General features: G+C 43.6%; 1 protein-coding gene across 2 annotated transcripts in view; it reads left to right on the forward strand.

Moving 5' to 3' along the window:
- The first annotated feature begins 4,774 nt into the window (after positions 1-4,774).
- Positions 4,775-23,113, forward strand: part of LOC129702557 (immunoglobulin-like domain-containing receptor 2) — a 105,599-nt gene continuing 87,260 nt past the window's right edge. For both annotated transcript variants that reach the window (XM_055644323.1, XM_055644324.1), the window contains exon 1: positions 4,775-7,074. In XM_055644323.1, the coding sequence (XP_055500298.1) occupies positions 7,026-7,074 (49 nt within the window). In that variant the 5' untranslated portion in view covers positions 4,775-7,025. The remainder of the gene's footprint in view (positions 7,075-23,113) is intronic.

Genomic DNA, 23,113 nt, shown 5'->3' on the forward strand with positions numbered 1-23,113 from the left:
AACGTCACCATTCCTTCTCTCCAGAGATGCTGCCGGCTTCCGCTGTGTTACTCCAGCATTTTGTGTCTACCTCAGGATGGTGGATAGATCAGTGGAGTGACCTACTGCTACAGTTTATAGCAATTAACTAGTTCAAATAATTAATGCATTTTTTATAAATTAACCCATTATATATGTTCTGGACAATTATGATGAATTCGCTGCATCTTCTGAAAAGCACTGCATTAAATTGCGGCAGAAGCAATATGGGCAACACATTGGAAATTAAGTGAATCACATTTACAGATGATGCGCAGCTATTTAAGGACAAAGTCAGTATTGATTATCAGAAGAATTGCAGCCAAGAGATTTTACTGCTTTTGTCAATTAAGAGTCAGAAAAAAGTAGCGAAAGGCGAATGACAATTGATTGATGGGAGAGCTGGGAGTTCCTCCAGCAGATTGTTTGTTACTCTAGATTTCTGCATCTGCAGTCTCTTTTGTGTCTCTTCATGATGAACCTAGCAATAAGCAGATTACGTGTTTTATTATTTACTCTTAGCTCGTACATTGCTAACGTGACATCACGGGCTTCCACTGCTGACAAGGACAAAGGGGGCAGACGGGAATACAACCATCTCTCAAGTTGTTCACTTGGAGCTATCACCAATTCCAGGAGCATCCTAGCCATCTACTCTTTGAGAATGTCAACAGAAGCAAAACAGTGGTTCAAGAAAGGAGGATTAGAGATGAGTAATTTATTCCTGTGGAACTTCAGCAACATCTAGGGGTTGCAAGGATCGACACCAGCCATGACAATCATAACTAGAGCCAGGATGTTTAGGTGCTAAAAAACTCTGAAATAGGCAGGCAAAAAGGCATAATAAAGTTACAAAAAAGGCACGAGAAAGGCATCTATTGAGAGAAAAAAGGCAAAGAAGCATGTATTTCCACCACAAAAATATGGTTAAAAATGATAATATAAAGGTATACTACATTAAATGACCAATGTTGCCTGGTTGCACATAATTACTAGCAGTTTTTTCAAATTATCTGGTGTTAAACTATGCCGTCTGACAGACAGAATATGCTTCAGTTGTGAAAAACATATATTTCTACCTCAGCTGAAGTCACTGGTGCATACCCGAAACAAGCTACGCACTCTATATTCATGTTGATACCTTGTGCATTACAATTACCTTTGAGAACTTTAGTTACGTTTTGTATTTCTTCAAGTGTAATTATGTGAAGCACTTTGGGGTCAATGCAAGTTGACTGAAAATGTGCTATATAAATAAGATTATTATTATTAAGATCTTTGTTAGCTAATATCACTCTCTCACATTTTCCTTGTGATGTCTTTACTTACATCGCCAGGAATTTTACGAATATCGTCAGTTACTTTGTTGAAAACCTGCAAGTTATTCACTAATGTTTTGCCACGTTTCTCAGGGGAAGTGATAGCTTTGGGAAGTTTGTAAAATTGGAAGTAAATAAACAAGATCGCGGTGGAGGGGCTTTTTCTGCATGATTTCACTGACGATCCTGACTGCAGCAGATTCTTCTTCTTCAAAACAGTTGACGATTTATTTTATCTTTTCAAAATATGCAGCATAGAGTACAGCAGAGAGCCATGTGCCCCACCTAGTCAAAACGGGCTGAGGAGGTAGCAGAATCTCGGGTGCCATTTCCTTGACCAACTGCACACGTGACGATGCTTTTAGGAAGATTTTCTTGACATTGGAAACAAGGTGATCGACATTTGGAAGCAAGCTACGTATGCGCTTGGCAATTCTATTGTCCTTGAGCTAAGCATGTCAAATGCAACATTTTGGGGAATAAAACTGAGAGCATGAGCAGCTTTTTTTATATACGGAGCTGCATCAGTCAAAAACAAGAATATTCTCATGTTTTATACCTTCTGGCCAAAGTACAGCAAGTGATGATGTAAACAACTGAGCAACAGTTGAGCTGTTTGACTTCTCCAATACTTCCAATGTCAACAAATACTCCTTTGATGGTTGACCTGCCTCCAGTGTACCGATGACCACATTGGCAACATATCTCCCCACAGCATCGGTTGTCTCGTCTATTGAGATCCATATTTTGTTGCATGCAACTTAAACTCTAATTTTCTGCACAACAATGTTCAAGTTGCCGTCAACATAATTTTTCCGTAATGATGACTCGCTCAGTATATGTTCCTCTGTGTATTTCTCTAAAATACCTCTGAGAGATTTGTTTTCCAATTTCCACAGTGGAATTCCAGCATCAATGAATGCCTTGCACAGATCACTCAAAAACTCAGATTTGCGACGAGCCAGCAGTAAATGTAGTGAGGAGACAAGCTTGGGTATTTTGCTTGTGTAGTTTACACCCCAGCAGTATCAACATTGACTTCTCTAATTTTAGATAGCCCTTGACTTCTTCCTCCTTCCCCTCTCCCTTCCCAGCTCACCTTCTAGTCCCACTGTCTCCGCCTCTTTCTTTTTCCCGCCCCCACCCCCACATCAGTCTGATGAAAGGTCTTGACCTGAAACGTCGCCTATTCCTTCTCTCCGCAGATGCTGCCTCACCCGCTGAGTTTCTTCAGCATTTTTTGTCTACCTCTGATGTTTCCAGCATCGGCAGTTCTTTCTTAAATAGATCTTGGAGAAGACTGAACCATGATCATCTCAGAATTAGCTCTGCCACATCCCCCACCAACAATTACATGGGCATCACCATTGATTATGCCTAACCAGCACATAAACATCCTGACTGGGGTAGACAAGTGGATGGTAGACAGAACCTTTTCTCAGAATGGAAATATCAAATACTCGAGGCAAAGCTTTAAGATGATGGGGGCAAAGTTTAAAGAAGATGTGTTGGACAAGTTTTAAAAAGAGAGTGCGGCGAGTGCCTGGAAAGTGCTGCTAGGGTTAGTGGTGGGGGCAGACACGATAGTGATATTTAAGACACGTTTGGATGAGCACATGGATATACAGGGGATAGATGGAAATGATCACATGCAGCCAGAAGAGATTTGTTTAACTTGGCATTGTGTTTTACACAGACATTGTGGGCTGAAGAACTTGCTCCTGTATGGTTCTATGTACTGTGGACTACTGTGGAAATTGGGGTTGGGCAATAAATGCTGGCCTGACCTGAAGTGGAAGTGGCGGCACTGCCTTAACAGCTGCAGTCTGTCTGTTTTTTTTCTTTTTTTGTTGGTTTCTTCTGTCCTGTTTTAGTTAATTTTAGTTTATTAGGTTGTGTATGTGTGGGGGGGGGGGGAGAGAAACATGTTTTTGGTCTCTTTATTCAGGGGAATGCGACCATTTCTTGTCGTATTCCCCGTCTCCGTCTGCGCTGAGGCCTAATGGCAGAGCTGGGGGCATCCAATTGGGGCCGACCTCGAGGCTCTGGAGCAGAGCCAGATTCAGATTCAGATTCAGATTCAATTTTAATTGTCATTGTCAGTGTACAGTACAGAGATAACGAAATGCATTTAGCATCTCCCTTGAAGAGCGACATAGCAAACGATTTGAATAAAAAAAATAATAAGTGTCCGGAGGGGGGGGGGGGGGGGGTGATTGGCAGTCACTGAGGTACGTTGTTGAGTAGAGTGACAGCCACCGGAAAGAAGCTGTTCCTCGACCTGCTGGTTCGGCAACGGAGAGACCTGTAGCGCCTCCCGGATGGTAGGAGGGTAAACAGTCCATGGTTGGGGTGAGAGCAGTCCTTGGCGATGCTGAGCGCCCTCCGCAGACAGCGCTTGCTTTGGACAGACTCAATGGAGGGGAGCGTGGAACCGGTGATGCGTTGGGCAATTTTCACCACCCTCTGTAATGCCTTCCGGTCGGAGACAGAGCAGTTCCCATACCATACTGTGATGCAGTTGGTAAGGATGCTCTCGATGGTGCAGCGGTAGAAGTTCACCAGGATCTGAGGAGACAGATGGACCTTCTTCAGTCTCCTCAGGAAGAAGAGACGCTGATGAGCCTACTTGATCAGAGTAGAGGTATTGTGGGTCCAAGAGAGGTCATCGGAGATGTTGACTCCCAGGAACCTGAAGCTAGAAACACGTTCCACCTCCGTCCCGTTAATGTGGATGGGGGTGTGCGTGCCGCTTCTGGACTTCCTGAAGTCTACAATGAGCTCCTTGGTCTTCTTGGAGTTAAGGGCCAGGTTGTTGTCAGCGCACCATTGCAGCTAAGTGCTGGACCTCCTCCCTGTAGGCCAGCCCATCGTTGTTGCTGATGAGGCCAATCAACGTTGTATCATCTGCATACTTGATGATGGTGTTAGTACCATGTACAGGTGTGCAGTCATAGGTGAAGAGGGAGTAGAGGAGGGGGCTCAGCACACAGCCCTGAGGAACGCCGGTGTTCAGGGTGAGGGTTGAAGAGGTGTGCTTGTCTAACCTCACAGACTGGGGTCTGTTGGTTAGAAAGTCCAGTATCCAGTTGCAGAGGGAGGGGTCGATGCCCAGATTACCGAGTTTGGTGATCAGTTTTGATGGAATAATGGTGTTGAATGCTGAGCTGTAATCGATGAACAGCATTCTTACATAAGTGGCTCTGTTGTCGAGGTGGGAGAGGGCGGAGTGAAGTGCCGTTGAGATGGCATCCTCCGTACTCCTGTTCTTGCGGTAGCCAGCCAGGACTTACCAGCGCGAGGCTGGCCGACTTCTGGGCTGTGGCGGCGTACCGGTGTTCCGGCGGCCCGACTTCGGAGCTGTGGCACTGTTCCGGCGGCAGCGGCCCGACTTCGGAGGCTCGGCCGCGGGCCCAGTGGACGACATCATCGGAGCTCGCAGGTCACAGGTTGGTGACCTGTTTTCCCGGAGCTCCCGCAACAACAGCTTCCTCCACTGGACTGGAGGGCGGCAGCTTCGACCACCCCGGGCCGCGGAGTTTGAACCGGCCCGTTCGTGGAGCTCGGATTCAGACGCGGGACTGACTTACTTACCATCAGCCAGCGGGGTCACAACATCAGCAGCCTGGATCGCCTCAGCGCAGATGGAGAACAAGGAGGGAAGAGACAAAGACTAAGACTTTTGCCTTCCATCACAGTGTGGAGGTGCCTGGTGAACTTACTGTGGTGGGTGTTAAAATTTTGTTTATTGTGTGTTTTTGTTATTTTATTATATGTATGACTGCAAGGCACGACATTTCGTTCAGACCGAAAGGTCTGAATGACAATAAAGGATACTTTACTTTACTTTTTTACTTTTTACCTGCAATGCCCAAATCCTGAACATGAACAAACAAAAGATATTTTGGAAGTGTCCCAAAACATCATCTGTCCTTTCTTTCCAAAGAAGCTGCCTAACCCATTGAGTTCCCCAGCACTCTGTGTTTTGTTTATGATTGTACAGCTGATAGAGCCGCAGCTTCACAGTTCCAGAGTCCCGGGTTTGATCCTGACCTTGGGGCACTGTCTGTGTGGACTTTGCACGTTCTCCCTGTGACCGCGTGGGTTTCCACTGGATGCTCAGGTTTCCACCTAGTCCCAAAGACGTGCGGGTTTGTAGGGTGATTGGCCTCTGTAAATTGACCCTAGTGTGTAGAGAGTGGATGAGAAAGTGGTTTAACATAGAATTAGTGTGAATGGATGATCGATGGTCGGCAACTCAAACAAATGATCTTCCCTGACATCAGGTAAGGAATTCTGGAAAGTGCTTTTCCTCTGATCGCTATCTTGCTTGGGCAGTTTTGTGCGTTAGATACTCTGGATTTCAACCTATGTCTGAAACGAGGCTGGAACGCTGTCAGGAGTGCAGCGTCTTTTTCAAAATCATAACTGAATGTCGGAGAATCTAAGTGGGAGGCTGACTCAAAGGAAAAGTACACATGCCTGAAGTGGTGAAAGGTCAAATGACAATTGTTTGGGAAGAAATAACACCTTTACTCAAAAAAAAAGTCACCTGCATTAGGGATGTGGAGGGGAAAATCTTAATTCCATTCAAGATGGAGCTGCATAACACATGGGGTGTGTGATTGTATGTCTTGTAGGCTGGCTGGCTGAACGCATAAGCCAACAGCGTTCTCAGTTTGATTTCAACTCCGTTCTCATGAAGGGTGGTCAGCATAGAATGTTAATTTTCTCTCTCCAGATACTGCCTTGACCTGGTGAATGTTTTCACAATTATTTGTTTTTATTTCGCTCAAGCTGTTCTGGAATCCATCTCGTTGAAACGTAATGTTTGGAATCAGGACTACTGCTTCATTTTCCTGACAAGCTTATCAATTCCGGTCATGTCTCAGTGGGGCTCTGCTTCCAATAAATGTCTGAATACTGCAAGCTAATTACATTGTTGCAGTTAAAATCGTGCCATACTGAATGTTCCACACAACCAAACAAGCATCATTTATTCTCCTAATGTCCAACGCATTGTGCAATTTTGTGGGAATTCTGAACGAAATGCATTAACCTCAGCTTGAAGGCGTTTTGTTAATGCAGACAGTGAGGTGAAATTAACGGGCACCATTCATGCAGTCGAGAGTTCACGCGTTGGCTAAATTCTAATTAGAATTCTACTGTTGTCCGCCACGTTATATGGAATACCAAAAGGTGAAGGAAGAAGTCCCGCAAAAATAAGCAAGTGGATAAAATGATCTGTACTTTGAGCCAGGAACGCTGACAGTTTCAGCCACAGTCGAGACCAAATCAGCATCAATGAAGCCATGTGATTGGAAAAGCTCATCAGGAGAGAGGGGGGCTGGGATACTTATACGGCGAATTACCCCCCGCGTTAGATTTTGTTTCATGCCAACACACGAAGCAACAAGACGTTATATGCGGAATAAAAGGCATATATGAATTTCCGAAGCCACGTTCCTTTCTGCTGGTTTATTTCTGTCAAGGGTCGGAACAGCGTACAGCCCTTTAGTGCTGGACGAGTAACAGGTGCCAGATAAAGCTTGGCCGATACTTCAGTGCCTTGCCAGTGTTGAGAGAGACAGAGAGGAATTACAATGGGAAATCGGAATTTAATTCACAGCCCAAGATTAGCCAATTTCGAGTCGTAACAAAATATTTGGGATGTAAAGAACGTTGAAAATGTGTTTATCTGGGTTCTCGTGGTGGATGCCTGTACTCTGCCTGGCAGGTAAGAGTTAAACTACGTTTAACTTTGTAGGAAATGTATTGGTACCGCTAGCTCCCGCAAAAAAAAAACGATGAGTGGACATGGCTGTCCAAAGACGAGATTGTTTGCAATTTTCCATTTTACCCTCTCCTTACATCAAATAATAAACACCTGACTAATTACTTCGCCCCCATATTATTAATTGCCCTTTGAAACGTCTGTATGCGCTGTTCACAGCAAAGTTTTTCATGTGGTAATGTTAGTAAAAACCGTTATAGCACCCAGGAACGTATGAAAGGGTACGAGGTTATGTTTTAGTCACGAGATGCCTCAATTATAAGCTCGTTAAAATCTTCCCATTTTAAAGGCGGATCATTAATCCATTTTTAATTTAAAATCCCGTATTTCAGTGACATCGGTTCATTAAAATCCGTGTCAGTGAAACCCTGCACTAGACCATCCATGAATCATTTCATTCGCTGTCTCGCATGATGCACTGACTCACACATGCGAAGACTTGGTCCGTTAGTTGCATCAGACGAACCTCTTTCTCCAAATAAATTCGAGAATGCTGCATAATTTAACTCGGCACATCTAATGTGAATTTTATTTCGGAATTGTGTGTTCGTATCTGAGCTGAAACCTGATTTTTGTGCAAGTTCTCGTTATTTTGTTGTGTGGAAAACCCTCGGGAGACCCGAAGCTTTGTAGTTTGTTTTTGGTTGAACTGTACGGTTCAATTCGTGCTAGGGGTTTTGCAGCGAAACAACGCTTGGTTCAAATTCTCTGAAATATAGATTGTTTTTCTTTTGAACTGACTGGAGCACGGCTTCAGAAAGGCCACCGTTATTTCACCGCAGTTCTGGATGCAAGTGCAACTAGTTGTTAAAATGGTGGTACCCCCCGCATACATCTTCCCGGGTAGGTTTGTGTAGAACAGTTAATGGAGGTACACAAAAATGCTGGAGAAACTCAGCGGGTGCAGCAGCATCTAGATGCTGCTGCACCCGCTGAGTTTCTCCAGCATTTTTGTGTACCTTCGATCTTCCAGCATCTGCAGTTCCTTCTTGAACAGTTAATGGAGGTATTATTTCTTCCAAACTATCGACCCACCTCCACCATAGCACAGCTAACGGAAAATTAAAATATGGCTCTCCATTTGAACACTGCTTTAAACAAAAAACAAGATATATTTTATGGCGCTGTCTCGTATTCAGTTTATTTCTGCAGAAAAAACGTGGTGCGAAATTAGTTAAACCGACATTTTAGGAAGGTGGTTGAAGTAAAATTTAGAGGATCATTCTGTTTTCATATGAATCAGTGTCAAAACTTCAATTGCCATCACTCGTAATAGGTAATGTTAATATTGCCTTTCCTCTGTGATAATATTACATTACACGTGCTCCAAGATCAACGGAGCTTTGCTGTCTGCGGTACACGTTCAAATTCTGCTTTAGATATTACTTTTCAAACAAAAGATTAACAAGTTTTATTTTTGCAAGTTGATTGAAAGCTTATGTTTAATTTCTAATTATCTTCACTGTTCAGATGAGATTGAATATTGTGGAAAGTATGTGATGAAAACAGAGCAAGAAGGGCAGTGCAAGGAATGGGAAGCAGAGGTACATAAAATCTGAGGGTTGTGGAAAGGGTCTTCCCATATCCCAGTGCAGAGGGGTCAAATACCGCAGAGCATGGGTTTAAAGTAATTCACTTAGGAATAACAAAGGAAAGTTGGTTTTTTTCCGCAAGTTGACTGGAATTCTGAGCAAAAGAAAGTTGAAGCAAAAAATCCCCCTCGTATATAAAATGAACTCCGAGCAAATGAATAAATACTTTATTGACATGTGACAAGTCCCAGTGAAATTCTTTGTTGCACACCCAAGGTATGCAAATAGTCGCCACATAAAGGGCACTGAGTATCCCGTGGCAGGCCCTCCTTTGTTCTCCCCCTCTCACAGCGGCCCCCCCCAGGCTGGGTCCTCCTTTGTTTCTGGCGGTACATCCTCCACCGTGCCTTCAACAACCGCCGACCCCAACACCATCACCGACTTCCCCCACAACTGCAGCCGGGTCCCCTCCTGAAGCCTCCGCGGCGCCGACCCAGCCTCGGTGCTCCGTCAATGCAGGGGCTGGCTGCGGGCTCCATCAACCTAGTCTCTGTCGACCCGCTGTGTTCTTATCTTAATTCTCAGAACAGCAACTTGCCAGCTGTAACCAGACTACTAATGACCAGTCCTCCCATAAACTAGGGTGTAGGCCCAATCTTCCAACCTACCTCGTTGTGGGCCTTGAACATTTTCTCTGTAAGTGGGCAGCGGTAGAGTTGCTGCCTTACAGCGCCAGAGACCCGGGTTCTATGGATGCTGTCTGTATGTAGTTTGTACGTTCTCCACATGACCTGCGTGGGTTTTCTCTGAGATCTTCGGTTTCCTCCCACACTTCAAAGACGTACAAGTATGTAGGTAAATTGGCTTGGTATGAATGTAAATTTTCCCCAGTGTGCGAGGCAATGTTAATGTGTAGGGGTCACTGGTAGGTGTGGTTCGGTGGGCCGAAGGGCCTGTTTCCACGCTGTATCTCTACATTAAACTATAATCCTACAATGTTGTAACACCATACTTTGCACAGTGGTATTTTACGTTGTCCAACCTGTTGCGCTGGTGTATGGCTTGATTGTACTCGTAATATTATTTGATGTGACTGAATGACCCGCAGGGTTCCTCCAGCACTTTGTGTTTTGCTCGGGATTTAAGCATCTGCAGTTTCTTGTGTCACTTAGAGTTGCCTATTTTTAGGATATAATTGAAAGTGACCATATATAGCCCAGAATCAAAGCATGCCATTCAGAAGTAACTATTGTGAAGAGTGCCTTGCAATTGATAGTTTGCTGGTAAAACACTTGTTGCAGAATATCTAGCCTTTATTCTGCTCTTATGATCAACTACTGCTTTGACCAAGCAATTTCACTGGTGACTGTCCAGATAATAAAGACAGATTTTATTTAGCCCAATGGCTTGTGTACTGTGCAAGACTTTAGCTTATTTTGTGAGGAGACTAAAACAAAACTGATTTGGCTCGGATAGATTTTGTATATTGTTTTCAGGTTTTCAGTTTGTGAATAATTAGGACATTTGCATCCCCTATAAATTGTTATTTTGAATATTTTGTGGCATATTTATGCTTCAGTTTTACACCCATTTTATGCATTTTCTTTGATTGTTTTCTTTGGTGTTTTGTGCCTTTTCTTTGATGTCTTTGTTTTTACTTTGATTAAGCCTTTTATGTCAAACTCCAATATTAATTCAGAATTGCAAAAGGGACTTGGGAGTGCTGGTGCAGGATTCCCTAAAAGTTATGTTGCAAGTTGAATCGGTAGTAAGGAAGGCAATGCAATGCTAGGAAATATGTCGAAAGGGCTATAATGCAAACATCTGAAGAAGGATGTGCTGGCATTGGAGAGGGTCCAGAGGATGTTTACGAGAATGATCCCAGGAATGATTGGGTTAACATACGATGAGCATTTGAAGGCACTGGGCCCATACTTACTTGAGCTTAGTAGGATGAGGGGGAACCTCATTGAAACTTACCGAATCGTGAAATGCCTGGATAGAGTAAATGTGAAGAAGACGTTTCCACTAGTGGGAGAGTGTAGGATCAGAGGCCATTGCCTCAGAATAAAAGGACATGCCTTTAGAAAGTTAATGAGAAGGAATTTATTTAGTCAAAGGGTGGTGAATCTGTGGAATTTATTGCCACAGACGGCTGTGGAGGCCAAGACAATTGATATTGATTAGTAAGGATGTCAGGAGTTATGGAGAGAAGGTAGGAGAATGGGGTTGATAGGGAAAGATAAATCAACTATGATTGAATGGTGGAGTTGACGCAATGGACTGAATGGCCTTATTCTGCTCCCAGAACCTATGAACTTATTACACATGTGTGCATTGTTAGTCCCTGTTTTTTTTTATCTGTAATATTTTCAGCAGAACCTTTGTATGGTTCTTTCTAGTAATAGTAGCTCCCTTGCCTGTTGTCTCAGTCAAAGCAATGGTTCTATAGATTCAATTTCTGACAAATCACTTAATGTCGATTTTGGTGTTGCCGTAACATTTTAATTTTGGGTGCAAAAGGAGCTTCCTGTGGCTCGCAAACCATAGTTAAATAGATTATTGACCCTATTTAGTATCATTAATGCAAAGTTGTTTTTGAAGTGAGGAATAGGAGATACTGCCAAGTGTTGAATCATCTCCATGTGCCATGTATTTTTTTGCACAGTAGCAGAATGGGAAGATTTCACATGTATTGATGAAGTTGTTGCATTGTTTATTTTGTTATTTCTTGAAGAGGCTGACTTTCCGTAAGTCTGCACCACACACAATGACTCTGGTATTTCATCCAAGTTTCCAGTCTTTCTGTGTGATCATTGTCTACACCAATATTAAGCACGCGTATAGAGCCATCCCCCCTCCCCCAACTCGGCCAGTCAGATCATCTCTCCCTCCTGCTCTCTCCAGCCTACACCCCCCTCAGACGCAGTGCCAGGCCCACCATAAGATCTGTTACAACCTGGCCTGAAAATGCACTCTCCAATCTACAGGACTGCTTTACACAGACAAACTGGGACATATTCGAACACCAGGATCTGGAAACTCTCACAGAATCGGTGCTGGACTATATCAAGTTCTGCATCGGAAACGTGACTGTGGACAAAAACATACGGGTTTTCCCAAACCAGAAACCCTGGATGTCCAGCCAGGTCCGCACACTCCTCAGAGCCCGCGATGCTGCCTTCAGGTCAGGTGACAGAGCTCTGTACAGGGCTGCTCGAGCCGATCTGAAAAGTGGTATTAAAAAAGCCAAGGCGGACCATAAGAGGAGCATAGAGTCCCACTTGTCCAGCAATAATACACGGGAGGTATGGCGGGGCATACAAGACATTACCAACTACAGAGGCTGTGCCACAAAGTCAGAAGACCTGAGTGTGCCGCTGGCAGAAAAGCTAAATTGCTTCTTCTCCCGCTTTGAAACATCACAACAGCAGCACTCACCTGCTACAGCCCTGTTCCCACCCTCACCTGGCTCCTGTACTACCCCACTCACTGTCAGGGAGCACGATGTCAGACGGGTGCTCCTGGCAGTGAACCCCAAGAAGGCTACCGGCCCAGATGGAGTACCTGGTAAGGTGCTCAAAGCGTGCGCCCACCAGCTCACTGCCATCTTCACCAGAATTTTCAACCTCTCCCTGGACCAGGCAGTTATTCCGTCCTGCCTAAAATCAGCCACAATCGTCCCAGTGCCGAAGAAGTCTCCCATCACCAACCTTAATGACTACCGTCCTGTGGCCCTCACTCCGGTAATCACGAAGGTAATCTCCAGGCACATGTGAGAGTCCAGGTTGCGGACTCTAACCTGCTGCTGACCTTCTACCGCTCGTCCATCGAGAGCCTGCTGACATACTGCATTACAGCATGGTATGGCAGCTGCACCATGGCAGACAGGGAGAGGCTTCAGAGGGTAACTAGGACAGCGCAGAAGATCATTGGTTGCCCTCTCCCCTCCCTGATGGATATCTACACCTCCCGCTGCCTTAGCAGGGCAAAGAATATCATCAAAGACAGCTCCCATCCTGCGTTTGGACTGTTCGACCTGCTGCCCTCTGGAAGGCGCTATAGGTGCATCAAATCCAGGACAAATAGACTCAGGAATAGTTGCTTTCCAAAAATTATAACTACTCTTAATTCAAATTCACACATGCACTGACTTCACAGCCCAACACCCGGACTTCCATCTGTATATATGTATATAGCGCCGCAGAATTGTGCACCTATCCCCCCCCCCCCCCCCCCTCCCTCTCCCTTCTCCCTTCTGTTTTTGTTTTTCTGTTTCTTGTTTTTTGTACTAAATTATATGTATGCACTGAGTACGAGCAGCTTTTAATTTCATTGTACATGTATAGTGACAATAAATGGCATATCTATATCTATCTATTGGCAGGGACACTCAACAAACCATTCTATTAACGTGAACAGCACAGCACCAAGTGTTTTCAACCAGTCACGTTTCTTTCATACAAAATGGCCTCACTACAGTCAGTAACAATCACCTAGACTCTCATGTTAAAAATAATATTTTTAATCACCACATATTATTTAAGTACAAGTTGAATGAATTCCCAGTAACCATATCAGTGAAATTAAATGAGGAAATCAGGAAGATGCTGTTTTAGTTGCTCATCCACTCTCCAGAAGCCATGTTATACCAATATCTCACCGTGATATTAAAACTCGTGCAATCACACAAAACACCTGTACAAATATATATTTTTATGAAGCAGACTAAGAAATGTGCAATTTCTAACATTCTGACAAGTCTTAATTATTGCTAACAACCACCCATATCTGACATGTTGAGTCCAATTGCTTCAGACTTCATTATTATTGGAGATTTAAATAATTTATCTTAAAAACATGAGAAAATAGGAGGAGTCCCATGTCTTCAAGCCTGCCCTGCCATTCAATATGATTATGGCTAATCTTCCATGCTCTTAATTTCACTAATCTTTCTTTCAAAAATGCATCTAAATTCTCTTTAAATACTTCCCATGATTGAGCCTTCCATGTCAGAGAATTCTGGATGTTTGACATCTCTGTGAATGGAAGTTCTTTGCCCTTCGGTTTTAAGCGAGTGTCCCTTTGTAACCATGTTGACTTGTTGGATATTATCTCGCTAGAGGAAACATTTCAACTACTTTATTATGCACTATGCGGTTCTTGTGCTGCATTCTTCTAAATTCCAAAGAATACAGGTGTAATTTCAAGATGGGACAACCATCTCATCCCTAGGATTAGTCTAGTGAACCTTCCCAGGTACCTTCCTCTGCAACTGCAGAAGATGCAACACCTGTCGCTATACCTCCTCCCTCGACTCTGTCCAGGGATCCCAGCAGTTCTTTCAGGTTAGGCAGAGGTTCACTTGCACCTCCTCCAACCTCATCTACTGTATCCATTGTTCAAGATGTGGACTCTTGTACATCGGCGAGACCAAACGCAGACTGGGTGATCGTTTCGCTGAACACCTTCGCTCAGCCCGCCTGAACCAACCTGATCTCCCAGTTGCCAGGCACTTTAATTCTCCTTCCCATTCCTACACAAACCTTTCTGTCCTGCGTCTCCTCCATTGTCAGAGTGAGGCTAAACGCAAATTGGGGGAACAGCATCTCATATTTCAGCCCAGTGGTATGAATATTGATTTCCCTCACATCAGGTAGCCCTGGCATTCCCTCTCTCTCGATCCCTCCCCCACCCAAGTCTCTATCTTTTTCACCCTACAAACTGCTAACAATGGCTTGTATCCTTTAACATTGGTATGAATATGATTTCCCTCACACCAGGTAGCCCTGGCATTCCCTCTCTCTCTATCCCTCCCCCACCCAAGTCGCACTATCTTCTCATTTGATTCACCCTACAAACTGCTAACAATGGCTTGTATCCTGTTCCAGTCCAAATATTCTCATTACAACATATCCTCCTACTACTTTGGGAAATTGGCAAACTTGGATACATTATACTCTGCCCCCTCCTCAAGGTCATTACTATAAATAGTAGATAACTGAAGGTCAAGATGGATCCTTGTGTCACTCCACTAGTTACACAATCGAAGACCCATTTCTGTGATAACCAACTGCTTTCTGTATCATTTCTTAATTGTCTTTTTTTTTTAATTCCTCATTAGTTTCTCTCCATTGTTTATTGAAGAAAATAATCAAACTTGTATTTGGTAGATCAAACTTTACACCATTCAGTAACAATTGTTCAATCCGATTGATTGATTGACTGACTGGATCAAGGAATGACAGTAAACCCTCATTAAAATGTATCATGGGGTGGTGTACCTTTATTGACGACTGCCCTCTATAACCGTGTTTGGGATTATCAGGGTACAACCAAACAACTGCAGATGCAGGTTTACACACAAAATGCTGAAGTAACTTAACGGGTCAGACAGCATCTCTGAACAACATGGATAGGTGACGTTTCAGGTCGGGACCCTTCTTGAGACTCTGTCTGGAACTGGATCTTGAAACTAGTTGAGTTGATGGCCCCGGCATGCTGACAGTGGGGAAGAGGTGAGGATTGCCGGAGTCGTTGATCGCGGCCCTCCAGAGTGTAGGTAAGGGGTGACGGCGGCAGTAGGAATGGCCTGAGAGTGACTGGGGAGGCGGTGGCAATGGCGGCGGGCCTGGTTGGGGTGGAGGTGACAGCAGGCATGACTGGGCAGATGGTGGCGGGCATGGCTGTGGTGGCGGTGATGGCAGGCACAGCCTGGGAGTGGCCAACTGGGGGTGGCATCGGCCTGGTGGTGAAGGTCGGTATGTCAGTCCGCTATAACCAAAATCCATTATAAAGAGATCTGTAAAAACAAGGGTATAAACCATGGACATTCCCCTTCATCCTTCAGCACCTAGACCGCCAAAATCCTATGCGAGGATTTTGTTTGTGGATTTTAGCTCTGCATTCAACACTATTGTGCCAGAACTACTACACTCCAAGCTCTCCCAGTTGACTGTGCCTGAATCCCACTGTCAGTGGATCACCAACTTCCTGACAGACAGGAAGCAACATTTGAGATGGGGAAAGCACATCTCAGACCCGTAGCCCCTCAACATAGGAGCACCGCAAGGCTGCGTACTCTCCCCTCCCCTCTACTCTCTCTACACCAATGACTGCACCTCCACAGACACCTCTGTCAAGCTTCTCAAGTTTGCGGACGACACAGCCCTGATTAGACTGATCCAGGATGGGGAGGAATCTGCCCACAGGCAAGAAGTGTCACAGCTGGCGTCCTGGTATCATCGCAACAACCTGGAGCTCAATGCTCTTAAGACGGTGGAATTGATAGTAGACTTTAGGAGAGCTCCCCCTCCCCTCCTCCCACTCACCATCAACAACACCACAGTCACATCTGTGGAGTCCTTTAAGTTCCTTGGAACCATCATCTCCAAGGACCTTAAATGAGGTGGGCTACCATCTACTCCACAGTAAAAAAGGCCCAACAGAGGATGTACTTCCTGCGGCAGCTGGGGAAACGCAATCTGCCACAGGCAGTGATGGTCCAATTCTATACGGCCATCGTAGAGTCTGTTCTCAACTTCTCCATCGTGGTCTGGTTTGGCTCAGCCACCAAGCACGACATCCGCAGGCTGCAGCAAATCGTCCAATCAGCTGAGAAGGTTGTTGGCTGCAACCTTCCCTCCATTGACGAACTTTACACTGCAATGGCCAGGAAGCGAGCGGGTAAGATCATCTCTGACCCTTCTCACCCTGGCCACAAACTCTTTGGAGAACTTCCCTCTGAAAGGCAACTCCGAACTGTCCCACAAACAGACATAAAAGCAGCTTTTTTCCAAGAGCAGTAGCTCTACTCAATAATCAAAAATCTGTAGCTTATGTTTGCTCTGGTATTTTATTTCATTTGCATGTTTAAACTATAATGTTTTATTTAATATTTTTACGTTTTAAATTTTATTCTTAATGGTTTACTGTATGTCGTGTTGTTACTTGCGAGCGGAGCACCAAGGCAAATTCCTTGTATGTGAACATACTTGGCCAATAAATGTATTCATTCAATCATAAACTTATTCATTCATTCAATCATTCATCTGTTCAGTACAGAACAAACAATATCTTTGTCCACCCAACCAACTGGCCCATATATGACAAATCCGCTGACCCAGGAACCAGACTGGTAAAGGAGGTCAAAGGTGTATGCAACACTCCTGGTGTGGCTTTGCCAAAGTCCGATATAATTGTAAGATTTATTTACTCCTCAACAGAACCTTTCTTGGATTATTGACTTTGCCTTCCTCGTTGCTGATGAATTTGGATGTCGGCTTTTTAGTGATTTGGACACCAAGTTTCATTTGAGCACCAAAATGTTCCATTTGGAAACCTTCCCCACAAACAGTCCCCACATATTAAAATTAAGCAACTTTATGCAGAAGAGGAAAATAAAATTCATGAGTTAAATTGCCCTCATCATATTCACATCAAAATACTGTAGACAATTTCCCATCCAAGGTGCTCACTCGTAATATTGATGATACTTAATCCTTGCATTAAAAAAAACTTCTACATTTATTTATATATTTTCAAATGCCAATATATATCTATATTACTAAAAGTCTGATCTTGACCGCTTTTGGCCCACTGTGCTGCGCTTTCCGAGAGAACGCCACCACCTACGGCCGTCATTTTTGGCCACTTCGCTCAGAGCCCCCCTCCACCTTCCGGGACCAGAGGATTTTTTCCCGATGAAAAATCAGAGAGATATTAATGTTTTTTTTTTAATTGCCATTCTCTCTGCTGCCCCAGCTGGAGGGAGGGGGAGGGACTATAAAACCAGGAAGTGGTGTGCCTCACTCAGTCTCTGCAAGATGGAGGAAGCCATCTCTCTGAGCTCTGAAGAACACGGAACACATGTCTACGCAACTGCGAGTGCCCTTAGTGTGGTTTGAAAATGAAAATATGGTTGGTTTGAAATAAAAAGGCACTGCCTGCAAATGGTTGTTTGGGGGCTTTGGGTTGAAGTAAAAAGGCACTGCCTGCAAATGGTTGTTTGGGGGATTTGGGTTGCTAAAATGGTTGTTTGTCTAAACTTGACAACTTCCTATTTGCACTATATTGATTTTAGATAAAACGCTACCACTTACGGCTGTGATTTTTGGCCATCTTACTCAGTTCCCCTCCTCTCATCGGGTGCAGAGGATTCTTCCCATCAATGAAAAACAAAAGTGTTATTAGTGTTTAAAAAATGTTGAGAAACTCTCTCCTGTCAATCACTCCATGAAGGCCACACCTTTTCCGGTGGGAGGGGGAAGGGTTATAAAACCCAGGAGTGTGGGCATGGCTCAGTCTCTGCATGATGGGGGAGGGAGAGGTCACGACTCTGTCTGAGCTGTGAATCAACTGAACACACTGAATGTCTACTGTGTGATGTTATGGTGGTTTTTATGGTGGTTTCACCCTGTTTGAAATAGTATGAAAATGCATTTGAATGTGGTGGCTTTGCACGAAATGGAATGAAACTGCATTTGAATGTGGTGTCGTTGCACCCTGCATGAAATGGTATTAAACTGCATTTGAATTTGGTTGCCTTGCACCATCCTTGAAATGGTATGAAATTGCACTTGAATTTGGTGGCCTTGCACCCTGCTTGAAATGGTAGGAAAATGGATTTGAATTTGGTGGCCTAGCACTCTGCTAGAAATGGAATTTCAAGGAATAGCCGTGAGTCAACTGCCAGCCCACCAGCCGTGAGTGAGTGAGCTGCCAGCACATCAGGCTTGAGGGACTGAGTTGCCACCCCAAGAATACATTTGGCCCACAATGTTTACACTAGCCTTCTGGAGACCAGTGGTCACTGCAGCCAACAACACCCATACCAGCGCACCAGAAAGCCCCCCCCCCCCAAACTGGCCACCAATATTGGATTTGGTGGAGAGGTGGAATATTACGTCGGGGGACCAATTAGTCTAGTTTTATTACTAAATACTCATCCCATAGATTATTTTCAGAAGCAACACTCCCTCTCTTTGTGTAGGAGTTTAGTATTAGTTCTGTGAACATTTAAAAATAGATATAATTAATCTCGTTTCGGGTCGAGAAATGGTTCTTCAGTCTGAAGAAGTGTCTCGACCCGAAACATTACGCATTCCTTCTCTCCAGAGATGTTTCCTGTCCCGCTGAGTTACTCCAGCATTTTATGTCTATCTTCGGTTTAAACCAGGATCTGCAGCTCCTTTCTACTTAATCTACAAACCTGTATGTCTTTGGAGTGTGGGAGGAAACTGAAGGTCTCTGAGAAAACCCACGCGGTCATGGGGAGAACGTACAACAAACAAACTCCGCACAGACAGCACCCGTAGTGAGGATTGAACACGGGTCTCCAGTGGTGCAAGCACTGTAAGACAATAACTCTACCGCTGCGCTGCCCAATGTGTGCCGAATTTGATGCTAAGACCACCTCTTATCTGCCTGCACATAATCCATAACCCTCCATTCCCTGTATATCCATGTGCCTATCCAAAAGTCACTGAGATGCGGCACTCATGCAAGCTCCAGGCACTCACTACCCTCTGTGTAATTTAAAAAAACTTCCCTCGCTCATCTCCTTTAAATTTTGTCCCTCTCACCTTAAAGCTATGTCCTCTTGTATTAGATTTTTTCCATCATGGTCTACCCTATCTATGTCCTCTCATAATTGTATATATCTCTGTCAGGTCTCCCTGCAACCTCCAGTGTTCCAGAGAAAACAATTCAAGTCTGAAATTTGTAATGTTTCTAACGATCAACATTATCATCTATACATGTATGTACAAGCATTCCAAGAAAAGAAGCTGGCAGGTAACAGCTCCCTTTGATAAATTCATCACATATATAGATATATATATTTTAAAAAGGTTGAAAATTCACAAGAGAAGATCTCAACTTTATTTTCCATTCATTTCTCCACAGACAGTGAGCAAATAATTCTGCTGCAATTTTCTCTCCCTTACTAATCTGGTGTTGTTAAATCCAATTGCTTCAGCATTAATCTACCTGTGCCCTGGTTAATATCCACTAATTCAGCCCAGACTGGTGATCAAATTTAAATCCTCCTTGTGGACTATTCGACAGAAAGCCTAGCCAATGTTGTATTTGTATTCTTAATTGGTGTGTAAAAAGACCACTAAGCATACTAAGTCTACAACGTAGGGTGTAATTTCTATCTTAAAACCTGTTTTGTGCAGACATTGAACTTTTTCCTCATAACTACAATGCCACACTGCTGTAATATTATATTCAGCATTACCTGTTGTACTTGTGTATGGCTTGATTGTACTCATTTATATTTTGATTTGACAAGATAGTCCAGGAACAAAGACTTTTCACTGTATCTCAGTACACGTTCAATAATAAGCTTATGCCCTCCATTTCTTGCACCGTCCCAATTTGGTAATGCACCACCGGTCCTTTGTTGTTGCCGGGTCTAAATCCTGGAACTCCTCCAATTGCACTGTGGACTATTCTTACCAGAAGGACTGCAGCAGGTGAAGGAGGCAGCTCACCGTAACCCTCCCACGGGGAACTAGGGATGGAACTAGGAAAGAAATACTGGCCTGCCACCAATGCTTCCATCCTGAAAAATATATAGGATATAAACTAACTGGATTTTTAAATGAACAACACGAAGCAAGTATGAAATACTTGGGTAAAATTGGTATGCAGAGTCTCGAGCACTGATGCTTCTGAACAATTTGTAGTCTGGTCTTGACATCACTGTGCCTCAATATCAATGCTATTAACCACGTCAGTTTGATGTAATCATATTGTATTATTTCCCACTCTATATGAGGTTTGCATTTCTCTTGTGCCGTTTTCTGGACTTTAAACAGAATATTCCTCCTCTGCTGTATTTGTAAAGCATGATGTATTCATATTTTCTGTTGTGAAGCAGAGATTATAATGTAAGGGATAATTCCTAGTTCAGCAGATGTGTTCCATGGAGAACAGTTGAACAATGTTCCTTTCACATTGATTGACAACCGTGAGATAGGAACAGACTGTTAACAACACTAAATATAGGATTCCGTATGACCAAGTCCCCCATGAAACTTTCCTGTTCATCTTGTTTTAAATTCTGACCTGTTTGTCAAGGAACTCTGTGGGACAATGGTAAAATAATCTTGTATGTTACCTCTTTCAAGACAAAGGGAGGATAATCGACAGATAATCGACACCATGCCGTCCCCCCTGCTTCTAACGTAGGTGTGGCTGGGCTGGACAAAAGTCCTTGCCTCTTGGAGCATGTATTAAAAACATCAGAAGAACATCTGAACTTTGCTATTTGGAGGTTTGCTATTTCGGGAATAGTGCTCTTCACTCCAACAAATGATGTGCTCACTGATGAGGAATAGTGAAGTCATTAATATCCTCATTTACATTTTTGGATTATGTAATAACACTATGGCCCTTCCCCAAGTTGGATGAGGTTTCATTAATTCAGCTATCAGGGAGCCCAGACTTTAGTTTCAGTTCTACATTCCATTCCACTTCAATGCATCCAGCCTAATAAAGCACAAGGCCTTTTGTGCTGGTCTTAAGGGTTTTCATGCAGAGTTTGGGGAATTAGGTAAGTAACAGTTATGGACAACAAAATCTAAACAGCATTGAACACAGAGGCAAATAAGAGTTGGTCTTGGCATCAAGTTCGGCACAGACACTGTGGGCCCAAAGGCCTGTTCTTTGCTGTACTGCTTAATATTATCTCTATTCAGTCAATGGTCTCAATTTTATTTATTCATATCTTTATGATCACTGGTCAAAGTTCAAAGTTCAAATTTATTCGTCACATGCACCAAATAAGGCCCAGTGAAATTAATTTGCCATGCAGCGATGCAATTGAAAAAAGAACACACAAGACACAACAGAATTCAACAAACATCCACCACAACATTCTTCACTGTGGTGGAAGGCAACAAAGTTCAGTAAGGCCTCCTCCCCCGTCCATCCATGGTCAGGACCATGAACCCTCCTCAGTCGCCGTTACGGAGGGCCGGATGTACAGGCCCTCGCGTCGGGATGATCGAAACTCCGACATCGGGACGGTCGAACACACTTGGAGAGAAAGAAAAAAAGAATTCAAGAACTGCATTCCTTCAAATCGTGGTGCAGAAATGTGGAACAAATAATTGGGTGTGAAAATCCTTTTGTCTTTATAAATGCAATATATGCCAAAATTTAGGACCAATACAAATAACAAATGTTAAACGTGATTATAGTATGAGTATAGAAGCTGGGATGTAATGTTAAAATTGTACAAGGCATTGGTGAGACCAAATCTGGAGTATGGTGTACAATTTTGGTCGCCCAATTATAGGAAGGATGTCAACAAAATAGAGAGAGTACAAAGGAGATTTACTAGAATGTTGCCTGGGTTTCAACAACTAAGTTACAGAGATAGGTTGAATAAGTTAGGTCTTTATTCTCTGGAGCGCAGAAGGTTAAGGGGGGGGACTTGATAGAGGTCTTTAAAATGATGAGAGGGATAGACAGAGTTGACGTGGATAAGCTTTTCTCATTGAGAGTAGAGAGGATTCAAACAAGAGGACAGGACATGAGAATTAAGGGACAGATGTTTAGGGGTAACATGAGGGGGAACTTCTTTACTCAGAGAGTGGTAGCGGTGTGGAATGAGCTTCCAGTGGAAGTGGTGGCGGCAGGTTCGTTGGTATCATTAAAAAATAAATTGGATAGGCATATGGATGAGAAGGGAATGGAGGGTTATGGTATGAGTGCAGGTAGGTGGGACTAAGGGAAAAAAGTTTTTTTCGGCACGGACTTGTAGGGCCGAGATGGCCTGTTTCCGTGCTGTAATTGTTATATGGTTATTATAAATAGCATAGCTATATCCCTCTCAATATTTGGGAGAATGTTTTAAGGTATTTTGAACGGTAAAGGGCCTGTCCCACTTCGTGTCATGTCAGTGTCGCCAAAAGATTTTGAACATTTCAAAATCCAGCGGCGAGAAATAAAAAATGTTGCAACACTTGAAAAAACGCTGCGCGTCGTACGTCACTGCCGCGTCACGCCGCAGGTTTTTCGGTGACCTGATACATGAATCAATGATGCCAGCAGTCGCCGAAAAAATCGGCATGTGGGACAAGCCCTTGAGTGTTGCCAAGATTGAAATTATGTTTACGGAATTTCTTGTCAGGAACAAAGACGAAGCAACATTATGGGGAATGCTTTGTGACAATAAATTGCATTGTTTTTCTTTAATTGCCTTTTGCAGATTGTGGGATGTGCCCTGAGGGGCACTGAAGATTTGAAACGCTCGAATCCTTAAATGGCTTTTGGGACCTGAAATGGGCATTTTGGTTTTAACAAGGACCATGTTCATTAAGCAGAGCTAACATATCAAAAAAATTGGATTTTCATGTCATTTCACAATTTATTTTTTTTTGTCTGTCAGATTTATTCATATATTCATAGAATCATAAAGCACAGAAACAGGCCTT

This window comes from Leucoraja erinacea, chromosome 13 (genome assembly GCF_028641065.1).
Source record: "Leucoraja erinacea ecotype New England chromosome 13, Leri_hhj_1, whole genome shotgun sequence".
NCBI classification, from domain to species: domain Eukaryota; kingdom Metazoa; phylum Chordata; class Chondrichthyes; order Rajiformes; family Rajidae; genus Leucoraja; species Leucoraja erinaceus.